We start from the raw sequence: 24,883 nt of genomic DNA on the forward strand, positions 1-24,883 counted from the left end.
ACCTGCAACTCCACTTTCAAGGAGCTATGAACCTGCACTCCAAGTTCTCTTTGTTCAGCAATACTCCCTAGGACCTGACCATTGAGTGTATAAGTCCTGCTGAGATTTGCTTCCCAAAATGCAGGACTTCACATTTATCTGAATTAAACTCCATCTGCCACTTCTCGGCCCATTGACCCATCTGATCAAGATCCTGTTGTAATCTGAGGTAACTCTCTTTGCTGTCCACTGCACCTCCAATTTTGGTGTCATCTGCAAACTTACTAACTGTACCTCTTATGCTCGCATCCAAATCATTTATGTAAATGACAAAGTAGAGGACCCAGCAGCAATCCTTGTGGCACTCCACTGGTCACAGGCCTCCAGTCTGAAAAACAGCCCTCCACCACTGTCCTCTATCTTCTACCTTTTTGAGCCAGTTCTGTAACCACATGGCTCGTTCTCCCTTTATTCCATGAGATCTAACCTTGCTAACCAGTCTACCATGGGGAACCTTGTCGAACCCTTACTGAAGTCCACGTAGATCAAATTTACCCCTCGGCCCTCATCAATCCTCTTTGACTACTTTATTGACTCAATTAAACTCAATCAAGTTGGTGAGACATGAGTTCCCATACACAAACCAGTGTTGACTATTCCTAATCGGTCCTTGCCTTTGTAAATACATGTACATCCTTTCCCTCCAAATTCCCTCAACAACCTGCCCACCACCGATGTCAGGCTCACTGGTCTATAGTTCCCTGGCATGTCTTTACTGCCCTTCTTAAACAGTGGCACCATGTTAGCCAACCTCCTGTCTTCTGGCACATTACCTGTGACTATCGATGATACAAGTATCTCAGCAAGAGGCCCGGCAATCACTTCTTCTCTAGCTTCCCAAAGAGTTCTAGGGTACACCTGATCACGTTCTGGGGATTTATCCACCTTTGTGTTTCAAGACATTCCGCACTTCCTCCTCTGTAACATGGACATTTTGCACAGTGTCACCTTCTATTTCCCTACAGACTATATCTTCCATATCCTTTTCCACAGTAAATACTGATGCAAAATATTTGGTTAGTATCTCCCCCTTTTCTGCGGCTCCACACAAAGGCTGCCTTGCTGATCTTTGAGGGGCCCTATTCTCTCCCTAGTTACCCTTTTGTCCTTAATGTATTTGTAAAAACCCTTTGGATTCTCCTTAACTCTATTTGCCAAAGCTATTTCATGTCCCCTTTTTGCCCTCCTAATTTCCCTCTTAAGTATACTCCTAGTTTATACTCTTCTAAGGATTCAATCGATCTATCCTGTCTATACCTTGCGTATGCTTTCTTTTTTCTTAACCAAATCCTCACTTTCTTTAGTTATCTAACATTCCCTATACCTACCAGCCTTTTCTTTCACCCCAACACGAATATACTTTCTCTGGATTCTCATTATCTCATTTCTAAAGGCTTCCATTTTCCAGCCATCCCTTTACCTGCGAACATCTGCCCCCAATCAGCTTTTGAAAGTTCTTGCCTAATACCGTCAAAATTGGCCTTTCTCCAATTTAGAACTTCAACTTTTAGATCTGGTCTATCCTTATCCATCACTATTTTAAATCTCATGGGACTATGGTCGCTGGCCACAAAGTGCTCCCCCATTGACACCTCAGTCACCTGCCCTGACATATTTCCCTAGAGTAGGTCAAGTTTTGCACCTTCTCTAGTAGGTACGTCCACATACTGAATCAGAAAATTGTCTTATATGCACTTAAGAAATTATCAACTCCATCTAAACCCTTAACACTATGGCAGACCCAGTCTATGTCAGAAAGTTAAAATCCCCTACCATAACCACCCTATTATTCTTACAGATAGCTGAGTTCTCCTTACAAGTTTGTTTCTCAATTTCCCTCTGACTATCACGGGGTCTATAGTCCAATCCCAAAAGGTGATCATCCCTTTCTTATTTCTCAGTTCCACCCAAATAACTTCTCTGGATGTATTTCCAGGAATATCCTCCCTCAGCACAGCTATGATGCTATCCCTTATCAAAAATGCCACTCCCCCTCCCCTCTCGCCTCCCTTTCTATCCTTCCTATAGCATTTGTATCCTGGAACATTAAGCTGCCCATCCTTGAGCCATGTTTCTGTAATTGCTATGATATCTCAGTCCCATGTTCCTAACCATGCCCTGAGTTCATCTGCCTTCCCTGTTAGGCCCCTTGCATTGAAATAAATGCAGTTTTAATTTATTAGTCCTACCTTTTCCCTGCCTGCCCTGACTGTTTGTTTGACTCGTTTCTGTTCTCAACTGTACCAGTCTCAGATTGATCTTTTACCTCACTATCTCCCTGGGTCCCCCCGCCACCTGACTTGTTTAAATCCTCCCGAGCAACTCTAGCAAATCTCCCTGCCTGTATGTTGGTCCCCTTCCAATTTAGATGCAATCCATCCTGGACAGGCCACTTCTATCCCAAAAGAGATTTCCAATGGTCCAAAAATCCCCATACACCAGCTCCTCAGCCATGCATTCATCTGCTCTATCCTCCTATTGCTGCCCTCACGTGCTTGTAGCACCAGGAGTAATCCAGATATTTTTACTCACTAGGACCTCCTTTTTAAATTCCTGCCTAACTCTCTCTAATCTCCCTTCAGAATCTCAACCTTTTCCCTTCCTATGTGGTTGGTTTCCATGTGGGCAATGACCTCTTGCTGGCCACTCTCCCCCTTGAGAACGTTCTGCATCCTCTCTGAGATATGTTTGATCCTGGCACCAGGGAAGCAACACACCATTCTGATTTTTCGCTGCTGGCCACATAAATATTTGTCTGTACCTCGGACTAGAGAGTCCCCTAACACAATTGATCTCCTGGAGCTCGACATACCTCTCATTGCATTAGAGCCAGTCTCTATACCAGAAACCTGGCTGTTCGTGCTACGTTCCCCTGAGAATCCATCACCCCTTACGTTTTCCAAAACAGCATACTTGTTTGAAATGGGTATCGCCACAAAAGGCTCCTGCACTAAGTGCCTACCTCTCTTACCTTTCCGGGAGTTAACCCATCTATGTGACTGTATCTGAGACTTTCCCCCCTTCCTATAACTGCCATCCGTCACATACTGTTGTTGTTGCAAATTCCTCATTGCTTCTGTCTCTCCAACCAATCCATTCGTTCTGATAAGATTCGCAACCAACAGCATTTATTGCAGTAACCCTTAAACTCTCTTTAAACTCCCATATCTGACAAGAAGCGCATATCACTCTACTAAAAGCTATTTTTATTCCTTCACAGTCTACAGAAAATAACAGTCTTATTCCTCTACAAAACACTGCCCCAGGTTAAATTAATAGTTACAGCTTATATTTTAAGTTTAACTAAGAGACATATCTCAAAAAACATAATCAAGAAAGTACCCACTCTACTCACTACTGCAGACTTTCTGTGGGTCCCACTTAAAAACAACGCACTTATCTGATTCTGTGCTGTGAACTTCACCCAAACAGTTTCTCCAAGATCGGTTGTGAACTTCGCTCTGTTAATTTTCCCAGACACACTCAGATGTCCAGCGATACATGAATTCCAACAGCAAAGGCAGTAACTGTGCAGGTTCACTGCTGTCAGTTTCATTCTGTCTCACTGACCTCCCCATGTACTTCCTTTGTCTGTTCTTCTCCCTTTTAAAAGTGCTGCTGTTCTGACTTTTTTTTTCCAAAGTTTCAAAACAATGCAATAGCATATAAAACAATAATTGCACTCCTGGAATTCAAGGTCTATAATTACCTGGATTATCTCTGCTACCCTTAAACAAGGGGACAACATTAGCAATTCTCCAGTCCTCTGGGACCTAACCCATGTTCAGGGGTGCTGCAAATATATGTTAAGGTTCCAGCTATTTCTTTTGTTCTCCTCAATAACCTTTGTTTGATCCCATCCGAACCTGGGGACTTTGCTACCTTAATGCCTTTTTGAATGCCCAACACTTGAGCTTGACCTTGAGTAATCAAACATCTATCCCTAACCTCAACATCTGTCATATCCCTCTCCTCGGTGAATAAAGATGCAAAGTACTCGTTAAGAATCTCACTCCACACATCTCTTTCCTGCTTTGGGATTTTCCTTAACCCTGTTTGCTAAAGATATTTCATGACTTCTTTTAGCCCTTTTAATTCCTCGTTTCAGATTTGGCCCTACATTCCCAATATTCTTCCAAAGCTTTTTCTGTCTTCAGTCACCTAGACCTTATGTACGCATCCTTTTTCTTGCCATTTCTAGCCCTCATTTTCACAAGAACATCTGTCTCCTGGACTCTAATCAACCTATCTTTAAAAGCCTTCCACATATCCCTTCAACAGCTGCTCCCAATCTACATTCCCCAGCACCTGCTGATTTTTGGTATAGTTGGCTTTCCCCCAGTTTAGCACTCTTCCTTTAGGACCACTCTCGTCTTTGCCCATGACCATTCTAAAACTTACGGAATTGTGATCACTATCCCCAAAGTAATCCCCTATTGAAACTTTGACCACCAGGCCAACATTTCCCATTTCCCAACACCAGATCCAGTATGGCATCTTCCCTAGAAGGACTATTTACATACTGCTTTCAAAAACCCTCCTGAATGCTTCTTACAAATTCTGCTCCATTTAGGCCTCTAACACTAAGTGAATCCCAGTCAATGTTGGGAAAATTAAATTCTCCTATCACCCACCACCCTGTTGCTCCTACATCTTTCCATCATCTGTTTACATATTTGTTCTTCTATCTCACATTCGCTGTTGGGAGGCCTGTACTACAGCCCCAACATTGTTACCACACCCTTCCTATTTCTGAGCTGTTCCCACATTGCCTCACTGCTCAAGTCCTCTATAGTGCCTTCCTTCAGCACAACTGTCATAATGCAATTCCTCCACCCCTTTTACCTCGCTCTCTCGCTCTCCTGCCTAAAGTATCAATATCTGGGATATTTAGTTGCCAATCTTGCCCTTCCCTCAACCAAGTCTCAGTAATAGCAATAACATCATACTCCCCCAGTACTGATCCAAGCCCTAAGTTCTTACCTACATTTTTCGCATTTAAAACTAATGCACCTCAGACCACTAGTCTCTTTTCGTTGATCATCTGCTCCCTGCCTACTCTTTTACCCATAGTCACGCTGAAGTTGCAGCGATATCCATAATACTCTGTCTTTCTTCCCTTCATTGGTTGGGAGTGCTGCATGTGTTTGTAGCCCTTTTTAACAGGGTCCTGACGCAGTTTCTCTTGTGTGTTTGGGTGGTGGTTGTAATACAGGTCCTGAATTATAATGGCACCCAACTTCCTGCTCCTCGGATGCTGCCTGACCCGCTGTGTTTTTCCAGCACCACATTCTTGACTCCCTATAACAGCAAACACCCAAACATACATGAGAAGCTCCATTAGGACCCTGTTCAAAAGGGGCACAACGTCTGCCGACCTACAAAGGGAAGATGAGCACCTCGACAGAGTATTTGCCAAGAACTCATCTGCAGATGCTTAACATAGAGACAACATGATGAGGAGAAGCAACGACCTGACTCACTAGCCATGTTTCCTTACATAAAAGGGTCCAGAACTGACCGCCAGACTTCTCTGACCACTGGGATTCATGACAGCCCATAAACCGAAGCCATGTTCAGACAACAACTCACCAGGACAAAAGACCCTATACCCATAATTTACAGGATTCCATGCAAAGACTGCACAAAACTCTATATAGAGCAAACAGGCAGAACTACTAGCAATCCGTGTCCATGAACACCATCTCGCCACTAAACACCACGACCAGCTTTTCCAGTAGCCCTATGCATAGATGACAAGGATCACAAATCCACAAGGACCCAACAAACAACTGGAACCAGCAACCGGAAGCAGCAGAAACAGAACAAAATAAATTCCAGAAGAGACAGTACAGCAGCACCACACAGGAGGCTCCAAAGCACTGAAGATGTCCCGTAGACAGGAGACGAAACATTTGCAAATCAACTTCCCAGCTCAGTGAACATACCCATAACCATGACAACCGGCACCTGAGCTACAAATCTTTACACAAACCTTGATTTATTATGCTTTTTGACACAGTTCTTAAGCTTGTTATCCCAATTTTTTTAAAAAAAGTCATTAAACTTGAAACATCAACTCGGTTTCTCTTTCCACAGAAGCTGCTAGACCTAGTAATTTTCCCTAGCATTTTCTATTTTTATTTCAGATCTGCAGCATTTTGCAGTGATTTACATTTATGCAAGCTTGTTTCCCCATTTTCTACTCCATGCATTAAAGCTCATGATTTTGAATTCAATCGAGTCTGGCTAATGTTATCAACATTTAAAAGGGCTTCATTTAAAATCTTTTTCCTTCAAAAAAAAATACAATCAATTCCTATGATATAAACACTTCTGCTCCGATGTTTTTAAGCCAGTATTGTTCATAATGTACTCCTCTGATCTGGCCTGACCCACTTTTAGACTTTATCCCTCACCTTTTTAAGTATACATTTTCTGAGCTGTAGGGCGCTGCAAGTATGTGTTGACAACAGCATGCTGATGACAATGGGACATTTGGGATCTTGGTGAATCACAGAATCAACTTTAATCAATGGTGTTTAAAGATAGAATCCAGAACACTAGAGAAGCAGATTGGGTAAATGTGATTTAAAGCAAGTAGTGAATGGAGAAGGAACAAAATATTGTATTGAAAGGGAGAAGACAATACAAAGTTAGAGATTTTAAAAATCTGCAAACTGAAGGAATGAAATTACACAATTTGAATGTTTGCCTTTTTAGCACCGCAGGAATGTAAATTTTGCAGTTAAAAAGATAATGTTGTTAAGTACTCCCCTTGACATTCTAGGATAAGTTTCATTGATTGTTAATATGTAATGTGAACTTAAGATGATATTTCCACTTAGACTTTTTTTTTGTTTGGCACCGTTTGAAGGAGTTCTTTTTCATTTTTGCAATTTAATAACAAGCTGGAAATTACTTCTTGCTATTCGAGCCTTGGACGACCGTCTGTGTGGAGTTTCACATTCTCCCTGTCTCCATAGGTTTCCTCTGGGTGCTCCGGTTTCCTCCCACAATCCAAAGATGTGCTGGTTAAGTGAATTGGCCATGCTAAGTTGCCCATAGTGTTCAGGGATATATAGGCTAGGTGCATTAGGCAGGGAAAATGTAGAGTAATAGTGTCGGGGAATGGTTCTGGGTGAGATACTCTTTGGAGGGTCAGTGTGGACTTGTTGGCCCAAATGGCTTGTCCCCACACTGTATGGATTCTATGAAGTGTAAAATCTGAACAATACAAAAATATCCAAATTCTAGCTACATAATTCAAATGTCTTTTGAGCCTGCTTTATAGTATTTCAAAAATTTCAGGTTTTACTGTGTTACCTAAATCAAAGCCATTGCAATCCTTGTAGTGAAGGTACTTCTACAGTGCTGGAGATAGGAAGTTCCAGTATTTTGACCCAACGATGATGATTGAAAATTTTAATTCATCCGAAACAAATGTTGATATTTTTATTATAACCTGGCACTCAACTTAAAAACATAAATTATGACTGGTACCGTTGCTGCAACATCTATGATGCACCGATAATTTATAGTTGGGCAAAAATCCTTAATTTTAAGCAAGTTGCAAGGTAGTTTCTATTTGGGTGTTGGTATATGTACTTTAGAATGGTGTTGCAATTCCTCACCTTTCACTTTAAACGCAGATACCAAGTTGTGCGTGTGGCCTTATTTCAAGTGTTGGTGAATCAGGTACAATCTAAGATGAACTGTTCTGTTTCACACAAATGTCTTTGATAGTAAAAACTTAACTCTGCAGCAAAATATGGGGGAAAGAGGGGAAGCAGAGTTCTGTGGTGGCTAGAAATCTGATACAAATAGACTCTTGGCAAAACGCAGCAATATGAAGAAGTCATATTGCACTCCATGTTAAATCTGTTAATCTCTCCACAGATGCTGTTAGACCAAATATAGTAAAGAGTTGATTTTTGGGAGCAATGGAAAGGAAAGATGAAGCATGTTAAACTTGCCTGTTTTTAAAAAAAAACCTCAATTATTCTAAAGCCTATAAAATGCTAAAGGAAAATATCTTTGCATGAATATCTTGCAGAACTTTGCTGTCATTGCTTTTCTTCTCTTGTAGGTATGTGTATGTGATGGGAATACAGGAAAGGAATGAAAAACTATTCTATAGGGTTCTGCTTGACAACATTGAAGAGTTGTTACCAATTGTTTATACCCCAACAGTAGGCTTAGCCTGTTTACAGTATGGACACATCTTTAGAAGGCCAAAGTAAGTCAAAATCTCACACCCAGCTATTCAACATTGTATAGAGTTTTGTTTTCTGACTTACTTTATCCTTGCATTCAAATATAATCGTCAAGGCTGAAGCCTATTAGCATATAATTTCATCATTGTTAGAGCATTGCTTGTTTACAGTAATTGCAACCGTTTAATTGCAACCAAAGCTTTTGCCATCTTAAAATAATGTACTGTCTGAAATGATATTATGCACACTTGCCCTTTTTGGTAATGGGCTGGCCTGGACAGCCTACAACTTTTTTAGCTGTGTTTTTTTAGCTTGAGTGCAAGAAATGTGTTGGTAGAATTTTTCTGATATGAGAAACCCTGGGGAAGACTTGAGTTTTGTAAGCTGAATTGCTCAGAAAAGAAGTGAAACAGAAAATCTAGCCTTTTAAACCATTTACTGATGTTTTTGGTGTCAGATAGGAAGTACAACCTGCTGAATTGTTTAAAATTTTAAACTTTTTAAGGAAATGACTAAGCATCTTCAAGTGCTGTGGTCTGATTGAAATGTTATGCACATCTTTTTTTTTTAAAGGGCCTTTAAGCTTAAAAACATATGTCAGTAGAAATAAATGGAAATGTTTTTTTTAAGCAGCCAAGTCTTTTCGTGTTCTATTACCTGATTTTTGCTGAATGCTTCTTTCAAGTGGTAAATCGGAATGTTTCATGGAAGGTTTCTGTCTGAGCTTCAAGTAATCTCATACAAATTCTCTGCTCAACTCATCATATGTGCACTATGCGTTTTATGATGCTGCGCTTGTGCAATCTTGCATTCAACGGCATTGGAAGTACTTGGCACTGCTGCCACTTCCAAGTGCTTATGCCTGTAACATCAATTCTCCTGCACCTCGAATGCTGCCTGATATGTTGTACTTTTCCAGCGCTACACTTTTTGACTCTGATCTCCAGCATCTGCAGTCCTCACTTTCCCTTCTATTTTAAAGCCAACTGTGCAGCAGCTCACCTCTGTCAGATACAAATATTGTTTCACAATACATGGGAGTTGTACAGTATGGGAGGGAAACATGGAGAAGTTAATTTGAAGAGCACAAGTGGAAATAGAAGCTCAGTTTTTCAAAAATATTATGATTTTACATTATCACTGATTTGTAACCGAGTTGTAAGAGTCAAGCTGCATAGACCACCATACCAGGTTAGAACTCTGTCCAAGGGAGTGCTTTTTTTGCTGATGCCCAGTCTAATACAACAGCTTGTCAATTTTTCATTGGCACATCACATGTTGGTACGCCCACAAACGGCTTAAAAATGTTGATCTTTATTGAGTGATGGGAAGAGCAATGCAAAAAAAAAAGCTAGGAATAAACAGGGGCTGCTTGCCTTTCAACCAACAGCAAATCTATAGTAACCAAATTATCATGTCACCTAATCCACATCTATTGGAAGCTGGTGTGAATTAAGTCCTGTATCTGGTCCACTATGCTCTGTCATGCAGAAGATTGTTTCTTGTGATTAACATCCTAATCATTTTAGGAAGACTGCTACTACTCTCCCAGCACTTCAGCATCCACCACATCCTCTCTGGCTTCAGTTGTGCAGTGTACATCATGCAACAATAATATGACGCACTTAGTCTGGAGTGTATTTTTTAATTAACAAGTTGTGATCTGGAATGTAGTATCTAAACGGGAGTGGATCTAGATTCAGTAGTAATTTTCAAACAGGACCTGGATAAATACTTTAGATAATAGTTCAAAGAATGTCAAGATAACAACATTAATTGTGAAAATAATTGGATGGAATATAGAGATGTTTTTACAGTACAGTCCATAACTAGGGGCAATTAATGTCATTAATAAATATAAAATAGTAGGAACAAACCTCTCGGTGAATGTGAAACAAACCTATTTTTGATTTCAATAACCTTTTAACATGAATCTTGCTAAGAACATGAAGGAGAAGGATACTTTGAAGCGGTAAGATAGAGTACAGAGGGGATTTATGTGGACACTAGCAACCTGGCCTGTTTCTTTGAGGCAAATGCCATGAAAGAATGGTATGTTTGCCTGTACCTACATTACAGGAAATCTTTGCTCAAATGTCTGGACTACATTGTAGGAAATATTTGCTCAAGATATTGGAGTGACAGAAAAATCTTAAATACTGTGAGGTGTTTTAATGTTAGAACCAGGAATGGACTGATATTTTCCTTTTCCCTGATTATTCAGGTGAACATTAAGTCAATTTTGCAAATTTTCATTATCTTTTAAATTTGCAAGTAATACCAATGGAAAGGAAAAATGACATTTTGTGATGGATGTGCTGATTCTTTGGTTGACAAATGGATTTGGATTGGCAAATGTGTTTCCATGGTAGATGTATCAGTTAATGAATGACACTTAACTATGAAGCTTTACTTGCATTTAACTCCAGTTAAGGCATTATCCTCAGAAATGGGCTAGAGGATGTCTGACACCTCGTTTAAATTAAACAGACCGTGTAAGTATGTTCGTCTCTTCCTCCTTTCTGCCTTCATTTATGAAATGTAACTTCCAGCACATGAAAATGGGTTCGACCTTCAACCGACTGACCATTGGTTGTCGGTGTAATTCTTCACATGCTCAGGATAATTTAGTAAATGTTGTTAATTGTGGGATCATATATAATAATATTATATGCCATGTTTCATGTTTTGCAAGTGCAAGCTGAGTAGGTACGGTACTGACCAGGAAGGGAAATGTGATCCATCATTGGTCAGTGTGGCTTACGTATCTGACATCACAGCAGTACTAAAAGACATGAATAATATTGCTCACTCTCATAGTAGGCTGAAGATCTTTTTGACTTAATAAGTGTCCTGTTAGCGATAACCACGATTTGTGTTGCTGCTGGATAGTAGCAATGTGAAATAACTTGATCTTTTGCTCAAACGTTTGAGGTACATTCCAGCATAATTTGTATAGACTAGGCACCTTTTTAGGACTGAAAGTGATAATCTTGGATCTGTGAATGAGGTTGTGTGATACACAATGAGAACATATCTGATAAAACCAACATTATCCCACAGGGTGAGTCTTGTGCATCTTATTGTTCAGTAAGCCTGCATGGTGAACAAATGGCTCAGACTTTCTTTACAAGTTTGCCTATAAAGCCAATTTAGTAGCATTTAAATTTGTAGGAATCCCAATGGTGTATCCTGGTCATAAAAGTAGAGGTTTGGTATCCAGTTCTAAAGAACCCCTGGCCAATTTCTCAACAAGGATATGAAGAAATTAGCTTATTTCACTGTGCCACTTAAAAGATGAATTTGAATGCAGAATAGAACCTATTAAGATTGTAAGACAATTGTTACATATGACTGCAAATTCCAATATAGCAAACATTTCATCACCTACCGGAAATATGTAAAGAGTAGGAGATTGGGTGTAATTCCATCAAAGACATCTCTCATGGTTGCGAACAAATTTATCTGAGGAAACTGTACAAAGTGGGGATACTTTGGCAGCACCTTCAATTTGGGCATATCCAGGGAGAATAAAGTATCTCAGATGTTTGAGCAACATGTGAAACAGTTTCACACTGTTATTACACAGTAGTGTTTAGTACTATCAGGATGCTGCTGTTGAACCAAAAGACATTCTACCTATCTCTCAAATGAGTGACAATGCGATGCTAAGTAAATAGGCTGTATGGCCCAATGATTGGTCATAGCAAACAGCATTTCCTTATCATTGTTCACAGCAAACAAATTACTGAGTATGCAACTAGCTCTACTTGCAAAACTTAGAAAAGTGTTCAACTTTTTGTGGTTCTGTGATTGAACTGTATTTGTGAAATAATGGAGTGTGCAAAGAATTAGGCTGACGACTGTTTGTTAGTAAGGCTTGCAAAATGTTGCACTTCTATTTACTGGAAGCTATATATGTCAGTACATAGTGCCCTGGTCTTTGTAGGCATAACAAATATATGCACAGTGTTTCAAATAAAAAAAAAGGTAACTGCCATTTTCTAGTTCATTTCTCAGGCTAATGCCTTCGCAAATCAGTAAATCGACCTTAATTAAAATTTAAACAAAGCTTGGCAGTTAACTGTCAGCTATCATTAACTGCATTGTCCATTGTAATACTCTGCGAATCGGCGTACAATTGCCAACCAATTTAGCACTGTCCACTCACTCAATATAATTATTGTTTCCCTTTGGCATTTCTTGTAAATTGTTTTGATTGAAAAATAGGTGTCATTTTTCAGCAATATCCAAGTTTGTACTACCAAAACAACTTTGCATCTTTTCAAAAGTAATTTTTGTATGTTCATTTTTCTTTCACATTACCACAGGGGCGTGTTTATTTCCATCATGGACAAAGGTCATGTTAGATCAATTCTTGACAACTGGCCAGATACAAATGTAAAGGTAAATAATAAATATAATATTAAAGTTGCAGATGGTAGTATGTCTGGTGCATTTAATGTTTGAACACTGCAGTAATATTTTTGCCTGATATCTCTTGGGCGTTTATTACTGGAGAGAATCCAAGTTGAGAGAATTAGATATTTCTTTAAATAATAGATGAGGAACTTATATCACTTAGAGCCCTCATTTCCTTCCAAGTTCCCAGTTCTTGAGACTTCTCATGTTCAGCTTAAGAAATGAAGTGCTAACTCAGTCTAACTGATCAGGAATGTTTTGCTGATTCAAATTGTTTTGGAATTGTATAAATGAAGCCAGAAGTATGGGTCTTAGGATGGATAACATTTTTGTTTTGCCCCGCATGATGCAGTCAAATCTGTGTTCTCTGTTTGGAAGGGCTATACTTGAAAGATACACATTAGGTTGGGAGAGAGAATACAGTATTCCTTTGATGTGGACAGAGAATTGAGTCTTTGGTCAGAACAAGGAACAAGTGGCATGGTCGGAAGAAATGGGTTTGTCTTTCCTAACGTTAATCTAGAGGCATAGAAGATTGTCAGAAGTGGGAGTAGGAGTAGATTAGTTGGCACCTTGAGCTTTCTGCATCATTTAATAAGTTTCTAGTTGATCCTTAATCTCAAACTAACTTTGACACCTAATCCTCATTTCATTTGATCCACTAAGAGCACAAAAGTCCGTCAAACTCACCGTAAATATACTTGATGAATGAACATTTATTACTCTGAATAAAGAAATAGATATTTGAAGTCCAGTGGGTGAATTCAGTAATTTTTCCTCGTCTCTGATGTCTTTTCTATTCATTCAGTTCCTCGTACCACTTTGTGCATATTTGACTATCTCACAATATAATTTCCCACCGAGCTTTGTATCATAAGTTTGAATATGTTTGATTCGATGACCCCTCGTCTAGCACTGCTGTTTCACAGCGCCAGAGACCCAGGTTCAGTTCCCGCCTCGGGCAACTACTGTCTGTGTGGAGTTTGCACATTCTCCCAGTGTCTGTGTGGGTTTCCTCCCACAGTCCAAAGATTGGCAGGTTAGGTGAATTGGCCATGCTAAATTGCCCGTAGTGTTAGATGAAGGGGTAAATGTAGGGGAATGGGTCTGGGTGGGTTGCGCTTTGGCGGGTCGGTATGGACTCGTTGGGCCGAAGGGCCTGTTTCCACACTAAGTAATCTAAGTAACATTTGCCTTTTGTCTGTCTTATTCATGATTAAGTTAATAGGTTTTGAAGGGCTAAATTTAAGCAACATCGTAGTGAATTAGAAATCCTTTCTTTTGCATATAACTCAGAACAGTTTAGAACAGGAATAGACCCTTTGGCCCACCATGTCTATGCCAACCATGATGCTGATCTAAACTAACCCTATCTGTCTGCACATGGTCCACATCCCTCTTTTCCCTGTCTATCTAAATACCTCTAAACATCATATCTACCACCTCCCCGGCAGTGTGTTCCAGCCTCTTTTTAAAAAAAACCTTGACCTATACATCTCAAACTTCTCTTCCTTACCGTAAGCCTATTCCCCCTAATATCTGAAGTACAGGAACAGAGATGTCTTGGTGCAATTGAATACAGCCTTGGTGAGAGCATGCCTGGAATATTGTGCGCAGTTTCTTTTCTCTGATAAATGCTCAGGGTAAGTGTATTACAATAATACTTTTCTGCTAATAATTGTTGTGACATTGGATAGCACAATTATAGATTCGGAGCTAGGAAGTTAGAACTTTGTTTGTAAAATTGTAAAAAGGGAGGAAAACATTGCATGGCCCCTTTAAAAGATAGTGTTTTTTCGATACTTGGAGGTAAAGTTTGCAGGAACAGAGAGCGCCTAAACTGAAACATTTGTATCCAAAGACCATACCATTAGCAGGCCAGGCAATTGTTTTTATCAAGACAACAGTCTTTTTAATTTTAGCCAATCAATTTAAACCAGGTGCTTAGATACCAAAAACATATTAAATTTAAATCTGATGAGTTTGACAACATGTGGCCAATCCTATGTAAGGATAATTGTTATGTCATCAAGGGTATAAAGGAAAGGGGCAGTTGGACAAAGACCCCAGAAATAACAGTCCTGAGCTCGAGAGAGAAATTGGCTCTGTCATCTATGTATTAGAGAAAACATTATCGAACAAAATGTGCAAACTCCACACAGTCGCCCGAGGTGGGAATTGAACCCGGGTCTCTGGTGCTGTGAGGCAGCAGTGCTATGACACATATATACTATTGGTGGGGAAAAGCTATAGACAGGATAATAAAGATTCCAAAGATCAAAAGTCAAGACCAGAAGATGGAGAGTTACTTTCTAAATCCATTTTTTTGTTAGCAATGGAGGATGCTGATCATTCTTTGGACCTAGATCTGGCTTGTTTTAGGATTCTTTCTCGATTTTCTATTTTTGCCCAAAAAGAGAGTGAGAGGGAAATGGGTGCATTCTGTAAGCTGCTTGCTGCTGCCATGACATAGTACAGCACACAAACAGACCCTTCATGCCAACCCAGTATCCCAACTCAATCTAGTCCCACCTGGCAGCACCTAGTCTATATCCCTCCAAACCCTTCCTATTCATATACCCATCCAAATGCCTTTTAAATGTTGCAATTGTACTAGCCTCCACCACTTCCTCTGGCAGCTCATTCTGTACGTGTACCACCCTCTGCGTGAAAAAATTGCCCCTTAGGTTTCTTTTATATCTTTTTGCCCTCTCACCCTAAATCCATGCCCTCTAGATCTGGACTCCTCCACCCCAGGAAAAAGACTTTGTCTATTTATCCTATCCATGCCCCTCATTGTTTTACAAACCTCTATAAGGTCACCCCTCAGCCTCTGACACTCCAGGGAAAACCGCCCTAGCCTATTCAACCGCTCCCTATAGCTAAAATCCTCCAACCCTGGCAACATTCTTGTAAATCTTTTCTGAACCCTTTCAAGTTTCACAGCATCTTTCTGACAGGAAGGAGACCAGAATTGCACGCAATATTCCAACAATGGCCGAACCAAAGTCCTGTACAGCTGCAACATAACTTCCCAACTCCGATACTCAATACTCTGATGAATAAAGGAAAGCATACCAAATGCCGCCTTCACTATCCTATCTACTTGCGACTCCACTTTCAAGGAGTTATGAACTTGCACTCCAAGGTCTGTTTGTTCAGCAACACTCCCTAGGACTTTAAAAAGTAGAGCACTGATCCTTGTGGCACTCCACCTCCTTGTGCAGCACCTCCAGTCTGAAAAAACAACCCTCCACCATCACCCTCTACCTTTGAGCCAATTCTGTATCCAAATGGCTAGTTCTCCCTGCATTTTGTGAGATCTAACCTTGCTAATCAGTCTCCCATGGGGAACCTTGTCGAACGCCTTACTGAAGTCCATATAGATAACTGTACCTCTTATACTTACATACAAATCATTTATATAAATGACAAAAAGTAGAGCACTGATCCTTGTGGCACTCCACTGGTCACAGACCTCCAGTCTGGAAAAACAACCCTCCACCATCACACTCTACCTTTGAGCCAATTCTGTATCCAAATGGCTAGTTCTCCCTGCATTTCGTGAGATCCCATGAGGAACCTTGTTGAACGCTTTACTGAAGTCCGTATAAATCACACCTACGGCTTTGCCCTCATCAATCCTCTTTGTTACTTCTTCAAAAAAACTATCAAGTTTGAGAGACATGATTTCCCACTTACAAAGTCATGTTGGCTATCCCTAATCAGTCCTTGCATTTCCAAATAAGTGTACATCCTGTCCCTCAGGATTCCCTCCAACAACTTGCCCACAACCGATGTCAGGCTCACTGGTCAATAGCTCCCTGGCTTGTCCTTACCATCTTTCTTAAATAGTGACACCTCCAGTCTTCCAGCACCTAACCTGTGACTATCGATGATACAACTATCTCAGTAAGAGGCCCATCAATCTTTTCCCTAGCTTCCCACAGAGTTCTAGGGTACATCTGATCACATTCTGGGGCTTTATTCACTTTTATGCGTTTCAAGACATCCAGCATTTACTCTGTATTATGGGCATGTTTCAAGATGTCACATCTATTTTCCTACATTCTATATCTTCCATGTCCTTTTCCACAGCAAAATACCTGTTTACTATCTACCCCATCTCCTGCGACTCCACACAAAGGCTGCCTTGCTGATCTTGGAGGGGGGTCTGTTCTCTCCCTAGTTACCCTTTTATCCTTAATGTATTTATAAAAACCCTTTGGATTCTCCTTAACTCTATTTGCCAAAGCTATCTCATGCCCCCTTTTTGCCCTCCAGATTTCTCTCAAGTATACTCCTGTCTTTATACTCTTCTAAGGATTCACTCAATCTATCCTGTCTATACCCGACATATACTTTCTTCTTCTTCTTAAAACCTCAATTTCTTTAGTCATCCAGTATTCCCTACACCTTTCCTTTCACCCTGACAGGAATATACTTTCGCTTGACTCTCGTTATCTCAATTCTGAAGGCTTCCCATTTTCCAGCTGTCCCCTTTATCTGCGAGCATCTGTGCCCAATCAGCTTTTGAAAGTTCTTGCCTAATACTGTCATAATTAGCCTTCCTCCAATTTAGAACGTCAACATTTAGATCTGGTCTATCCTTTTCCATCACTATTTTAAAATGAATAGAATTATGGTCACTGGCCCCAAAGTGCTCCCCCACTGACAGCTCAGTCACCTGCCCTGCCTTATTTCCCAAGAGTAGGTAAAGTTTTGCACCTTCTGTAGTAGGTACATCCACATACTGACTCAGTAAACTTTCTTGTATACACTTCGCAAATTCCTCTTCATCTAAACCTTTAACACCATGGCAGTCCCAGTCTATGTTTGGAAAGTTAAAATCCCCTACCGTAACCACCCTATTATTGACTGATTTTTTTTTTTCCCCCTCCAGCACTTATTTTTTACTTCAGATCTGCAGTACTTTACTTTTATAAATTTCATTATGTATTCAGGATTATTTAGCAAATGCCATCTAATTTCAGAATTCATGTCAGCTACTGTTGAGTTTTTGCAAACCTAGACATTTATGTACTGAAATCTATGTAAAACCAATTCACTCCATCCTGTTCTTCACAGATTCTGTGATTTGTTAATGTTTTGCACACTCAGGATTATTTAGCATTATGTTATGTTAATGACTGAATTAGTGTTCAAAATCAGGCTTGCAGTGTGATGCATTTGCATGCACTCAAGGTATGTATACTGTACTCGGGGCCCTGTTATTGAAAGAAAGAAATAATATATCCTTAGAGCACCTGTTCCAACAAAGCAATATAGGTTATGACCATTCTCTGGTTCATTTCTCAGGGCAATGTCTTGACTAATCTGTTTGTCTGCTTTAGAGTTTTAGCAAGTCTTGAAATTTGGCAGTCAGTCATGAATTGACAGCTTTTTCACCTCTTCTAATGAGTTCACTTGCTAATAAAGCAGTACTCCTCTCATACAGTAAACTTATGGTATTACTTGTGAGCAGCCCTGATGAATGCAGCACTAACAGCTTCAAGCAAATATGCCCCTCTTTATCAGTTTTCAAATTCCCTAATACCAAGTTACCACTTGTTTGCCATGTTTATTCCCAATAGGGGGAGGCATTGGCCCAGCAGTATTATTGCTAGACAATTAAACCAGAGACCCATGTAATGTCCTGGTGACCTAGGTTCAAATTTCACCATGGCAAATGGTGAAGTTTTGAATTCAAAACAAAAAAAAATCTGGAATTTAGAGTATAATGATGATGATGAAACAATTCTTGAATGTCAGGAAAAATCCACCTGGTATACTGATTTCCTTTACGAAAGGAAACTGCCATCCTTGTCTCATCTGGCCTACACATGACTGCAAGCCCACAGCAATGTGGTTGACTCTTAACTTCCCTCTGGCAATTAGGAATGGGCATTAAATCTGGCCTAGCCAGTTTTATAAAATAATCTTTCCTCTGTTTTCCGAGCTGCCCTTGCTTCTATATAAACCCTTACACCTCAGGAGCTTTTGCTTGTGCAATGACTTTTCATGTGGCACATTATTTAATATCTCTAAATCCAAATATTCTTCCTCCTATAGTTCCTCTCTAATAGTTTTATCCTTGTAATACATTATCAGGCATGATTTGTGTTCCATAAAACCCTATCAAGTATCTTATGATTTTCTACGTGCACTGTTACCAAACCCTTGGAAAAATGGTGATGTCTATTACTCGCAAAAAATTCTGCAATGTCAGTCTTGAGAGCTGAGCAGATGAGTATGTAGAAACTGATTCTAAATGATGCTGCTGAGGTATAGTCAGAAGTTGATGGGATGTGAGGTACGAACAAATTGGTCCTTGAGCATGGTTGGTTGCATGGGTGGCTTACAAAGTAATGCAAAGAGTTTCAAGACATGGGCGATAGAGTTGTAGGATAACTGGGGTGTATGGCGTTAGTAGGCAGTGACCTTTAGAGGGATGGATAACTGAAAGGGAAAGAAAGCATCCCTGAAGGCAAGTAACTATTTCAACATCAGAAATGGAGTTGAAGGAGATGGACAGCAAAGGTTAACTTAATGAGTGCATATGAAAAGACTGAGAAGAGAGATTGTTTCCTGGCTGGGGCAGCTGTGCATGGGTGATTACAGGTTTGCTGGCTAGGGAGAAGTAACATAATGAATAGTCTGTCATTGGTAAGTATGTAAGGGGATTCACTGGTTGTGGAAATATAATAGTAAGTAGAAAGCCAAAGGTGACAACACAGATTAAGTTGTGCTTTGTATGGAATGAGTGATTCTTTTCGGAGGGCAGATGGAGAAGGGGATGGTTTAAAATGGCATGAGGGGAGAGAGAGAGGGGGGAATTTAGGATATGAAAATCTTTCTCAGTCTTGGAAAGCATGGGAACAGTCATTGTCCAAGATGGATTTAAATGTTTGTAGAACAGTTTATAAGTAGGAAGAAATGAGAGGTTTGTGTGTTGGTAGATAGATGGAGCAGGGCTGGAAATTGAAGTCACAAAAGATGAAGAATCAGTACAAAGGCTGACTGGGGAAAAAAATAAGGAAAGATACGGTTTTTTGAGGGCAAACATACAGCTGCTAGGGTTGTAAACAAAAAGGAAATGTAATGCAGCAATGTAAGTTTCTTGGAAACTGAGATTGCCACTGTGTTGCACCTGATGTTGAAGTTGCTGATGTTCAAATTATTGCTCAGCATGGTGTCCTACTCAAAACTGTATATCTGAAAGTGGGAGATAAGGACTATTGAGGTGTTTGTGCTAATACTTTAGTCTTTGCTCTCTTTCATGTTTAAATTTATCTCCAGTTCAATAATCTGTGCTACAGGAAGGAATTATATAATCAGTTTGTTTTGTATCCTTCTGCTGCTCTGCATTCTAGATTTAGAATGCTGCTATATTCTTGTAGAATATTCCAATACTGTTGCCTGCTTTGCATTTGCAAGTTTTACCTATATTTGTAACTAAATGTAGCTCAGGTATACAGAAATATGGGAAGTCAAATTCAGCTCACAATAATTTACCTTAGTTTATTCATAAATGTCAAAGACTTTGATTTGAAGGCATGTAGAAGAGATTCCTTGTACAGGATTGTAACTTGTTTAATTTTATTTCTTATCCTAGGCTGTAGTTGTAACAGATGGAGAACGGATATTGGGACTTGGCGATCTAGGTGTTTATGGGATGGGGATACCAGTTGGAAAGATGTGTCTATATACAACTTGTGCTGGAATTGATCCCCATAGTTGTCTTCCTGTTTGTATTGATGTGGGCACTGACAATGAGGTAACTGTATAAATTAATCTAATTGTACATTATGTATTTGCATAAGATATACTATCTGGACTAAATGACACTTCGCTTGATTTCTCAAAATCAAATTTTAAACAAAGCATTTTATTTAATAATGCTATAAATTTTATTAAACACAGACTTTCAGTCCAAGACATGGGTCCCATGTGCTTCCACGTACTCTTGCTTTGCAAATCTCCATATCCCCTTTCTCAACCCTCCATTATCATAAATTATTCAATTCACCAGAAGGCTAGTTCCAAGATTCAAGTGAGGCCCATCCCAGCAGAATAGCTCCCTTCTATCTGAGTCCTCATCCCACCCTCACCAATCTTCATGTAACCCCTTGATCTTATTTAACCTATGCCAGTTTGCCTGTGGCTCAGATAATAATCAAGGGATAACCTCTGTTTTTTAATTTAGCTCCTAACTGTTTAATATCTTTCAGCAAAGCCTGCTTTCTAGTCTGTCAGCGTCACAGAGTCATAAAGATGTACAGCGTGGAAATAGACCCTTTGGTCCAACTCGTCCACACCAATTTAATATCCTAAATTAATCTAATCCTATTGCCAGCATCTGGCCCATATCCCCTCTAATCCCTTCCTATTCGTGTACTGATCCAGGTGCCTTTTAAATGTTGTAGTTGTACCAGCCACCTCCACTTCCTCTGGCAGCTCATTTTATACACATACCACCTTCTGTGTGAAAAAGTTGCTCCTTAGGTCCCTTTTCTATCTTTCCCCTCTCACCTTAAATCTATGCCCTCTAGTTTTGAAATCCCCTACCCTGGAGAAAAGACCTTGGCTATTCACCATGCCCCCTCATGATTTTATAACTTTCTATAAGGTCAGCCCTCAGCCTCCCAGCCTATTCAGCATGTCCCTATAGCTCAAACCCGCCAACCCTGGCATCGTCCTTGTAAATCTTTTCTGAACCCTTTCAAGTTTCACAACATCCTTCCTATAGCAGAGAGACCAGAACTGAACGCAGTATTTCAAAAGTGGCCTAACTGAGATCCTGTACAGCTGCAACATGACCTCCCAACTCCTATACTCAGTGCACTGACCAATAAATGCAAACATACCAAACACCTCCTTCAGTACCCTGTCTACTTGTGACTTTACTTTCAAGGAACTATGAACCTGTATTCCAAAGTCTTTGTTCAGCAATACTCCCCAGGACCTTACCATTAAATGTACAAGTCCTGCCTTGATTTGCCTTGCTAAAGTGCATCACCTCACATTTATCTCAATTAAACTCCATCTGTCACTTCTCAGCCCAACATCACATCTGATCAATGTTGTTGGTACCAATGTGGAATGAAAACTCCCTCTCCCCTTTTAGAAATTTTCTTTCTCATTTGAAATGTATAGATTGTGTGTATTCTGAAATATGATATTAAATGTCTACCACATCTGCATTTCTATTTGAGCTATCCCTTGGCCTAATTTGCTAGTTTAGTCTTGCTACTCAATTTTCATGCCCCCAATATTGCCCTTATTTAAATTTAAAATGCTAGACTTGGCCCTAGTCTTTTCTCCCTCAAATTGAATGCGCAGTCATTTTACAATAACTGTGACCTAAAGTCAGATTTTACTGCAAGAGTTTTTTTCTGATAAACTCCCATTATCTTTTCCTTACAAGTGATTTTTGGCCATTTTGTTTCTCAACTCCACCCAAACTTGAATCTCCTCTCTATTGTGCCCGTATCCATTAATTAATACTACCCATTATTAAGAGTCATTATTCAACCTTTTATCCTAGCTTTTTGTCCTTCCTAAATGTCCTTCCTTTCAGTATACAGGTCTCAGTAAGTCATCCTGCAACCATGTACCTGTAGCAGCTGTCTGATCTACTTTATTTCAGTTTGCTCCATCAGTTCATCTGATTTAAGAATACGCATGTAGCATTCAAGATTTGACCTTTTTTATTATTTTGAAACTTCTCACCCTGTCTGCTGATTCACTGATTTATACTCTTACCTTTTCCTGTTTACAGTCTGCTTATTGGTTTCCATTTTAGTGACTTACTCACATTCGTTACCTCTACTTTTCCAATAGTTTAGCTCCCACTTTCTTCTGTGTTCCATACACTGGACTTTATATCTACCATACCAGTCATTCGGCCATGCATTGATTTCTACAGTTTTAGTTGCCCTTTGGCAATTTGCATGTTAGTCAGGTAATACTGCAGACACAATTATCTTTGAACTTCTTATTTTGTTGCCTAGCTTCTCATAGTGCCTATGCAGAACATCTTTGCTTATGTTGTCTCATTCATCAACTTCTGACTCCACCTCATCAGCATCATTCACTGGGAATTCCCTCTCCCACCCTGAGCAGAGGTCTCCACCCTTGGCAATTGGCAGATGATACTGTCTCTTGAATGCTCTTCTTGCTATAGAGGGCAGTGTCACTCTTCTCTCATTATACTATCAGTTCTGTGATGTTAATTCTTTTAATTGCTGTTTTGTTACTTTCCAACAATTCTCCACTCCTCACCATCCCCAAAAAACATTATGGTAAAATTCTGAATGGCTATATATCTCTCTATATGGGTGGATCACTTTTTCTTTGTTTTCTATTGTACTCATGCCTCCTTTGCTCATTTTCTTGAGCTCTGTCCTGGCTGAAAGCTGATGAAAGGTGTGACAAAAGGGGAGAGTGAATTCACTTTGTAGAGGCTGTCATTTCTAGTTTTGTTCAGAATGGAAGTAATGCTCATTAGTTTTTTTAATTAAAGCTGCATTATTTAATTGAGTAATTTTGTGCCTTTCCATAAAATATGTGCAATGTGCTCCAGAATACATCTTCCCATTGCTCAAATGTGATATATTTTCCTCTTTGCAGATGCTATTGAAAGATCCTTTTTACATGGGTCTTTACCAGAAGAGAGACCGTTCACAGCATTATGATGAACTTATTGATGAATTTATGGAAGCAATTGTAAACAAGTTAGTAAATCTGCCTTCTGACTGGCTTTTGTGTAGAGACTTAATTTCACAGGGAAAATTATTGTAAAGCATTTGGTCCAGTGATTGGCATTTATGTTAAATGTTATGGTTTTGTTGGAGCCAAACTGGGTTTTGTATTTTGGGTCAGCTAACACTTAATCGAGCTGTGGAGGATACGTGGCACAGTGGTGAGACCTGGGTTTGTTTCTAAACTTGGGCGACTGTGTGAAATTTTTCTCCCTGGGTCTGGGTAGAATACTCTTCAAAGGGTCCATGCAGGTTTGATGGGCTGAATGGCTTTTCGTTTGCAGTGTAGGATTCTACAATTCAAAGAAATGAGAGCTGTAGTCACAAATCTTTAATATTGTCCCACAATTTGTTAATTTCACACTATAATAGAACTGAAAACTTAATTTTATTAAACTTATTTGTAATTTTATTAAAATTATAATACACAAGTGAACACTGAATTATTGCCGAAATGAAAATTGCAGCTTGCTTCTTAGTCAGCTTTCCACACAGGTGCCCATCTCTATTCCATGTAAAATGGAACAATATATACAAGTTCTGAAGAAGGATCACTGGACTTGAAGCATTAACGAGTTTCTCCAATAATTTCTGTGTTTGTTTGTACCATATGCAATTCTTGATTATTAAGGGGGTCAAGGGTTACAGGGAGAAGGCAGGAGAATGGGATTGAGGAACATGTCAGCAATAATTGAATGGTGGGGCAGACCTGATGGGCTGAAACAAACAGAATTTGACCAATATCTTATGGTCTTAATACTGAGTCAGTAAGATCTTAACTTGACGAGGGCAATTAATAGAATTGCTATGATGGCCATTGATTGATGTTCTATGGGAGTTTCCCTTCTTTATCTTCATCAACACCTACTTCACTTTAAAAGGTGATACTTTCTCAAGTAACTAGGTTATACGGATTCAAATATACTGGACAGTAATGCAGATAGTTTGAGTGCAAAGAATATGGGAGATGAAATAAACTATGGAGAAAATTCAGTTCAGTTTAAACTCTGGGTGAACAAGTAGAAAACTACTACTTTAAATAATGAGGTACTTGGAAGTATTCCGAGAGATGGATGTGCATAAATGACAGTTGAGATGCAGGTTTGGCAAACAATTGGGAAAATTAATGGTACCTTTCACTTGCAGTTTTAAGTGGATTGCTGAGATCATTCCTGAAATATCATGACCAGTTCTGGCCTGCTTATCCGAGAAAGGATTGCTTGCCAATGGGAATGCAACTATGTTTCTCTTAACTCAAAGGGTTATGATCCTTTGGCTTTCCCTATTGAGTGGATGCTGTGATTTTGAATGGTGGAAATTGGATAATTAAGTGAAAGAAAAGTTTCTGCAGGGCTTTGGACATGGGTAAGATGGACTTGTTAAACTGCTGTTAAAATTAATTGGCACTGGCACAGGTTAACCTCTTTCTGTAACAGTTCTATG

At 39.6% G+C, this 24,883-nt stretch overlaps 1 protein-coding gene across 2 annotated transcripts in view; it reads left to right on the plus strand.

The window, feature by feature from the left end:
* me2 (malic enzyme 2, NAD(+)-dependent, mitochondrial) overlaps positions 1-24,883 on the plus strand; it is a 104,134-nt gene that overhangs the window by 18,370 nt on the left and 60,881 nt on the right. For both annotated transcript variants that reach the window (XM_043720243.1, XM_043720331.1), the window contains exons 4-7: positions 8,129-8,278; positions 12,587-12,662; positions 20,293-20,454; positions 23,310-23,413. In XM_043720243.1, coding sequence (XP_043576178.1) covers positions 8,129-8,278; positions 12,587-12,662; positions 20,293-20,454; positions 23,310-23,413 — 492 coding nt within the window. The remainder of the gene's footprint in view (positions 1-8,128; positions 8,279-12,586; positions 12,663-20,292; positions 20,455-23,309; positions 23,414-24,883) is intronic.

The sequence above is a fragment of the Chiloscyllium plagiosum genome, chromosome 1 (assembly GCF_004010195.1).
Source record: "Chiloscyllium plagiosum isolate BGI_BamShark_2017 chromosome 1, ASM401019v2, whole genome shotgun sequence".
NCBI lineage: Eukaryota > Metazoa > Chordata > Chondrichthyes > Orectolobiformes > Hemiscylliidae > Chiloscyllium > Chiloscyllium plagiosum.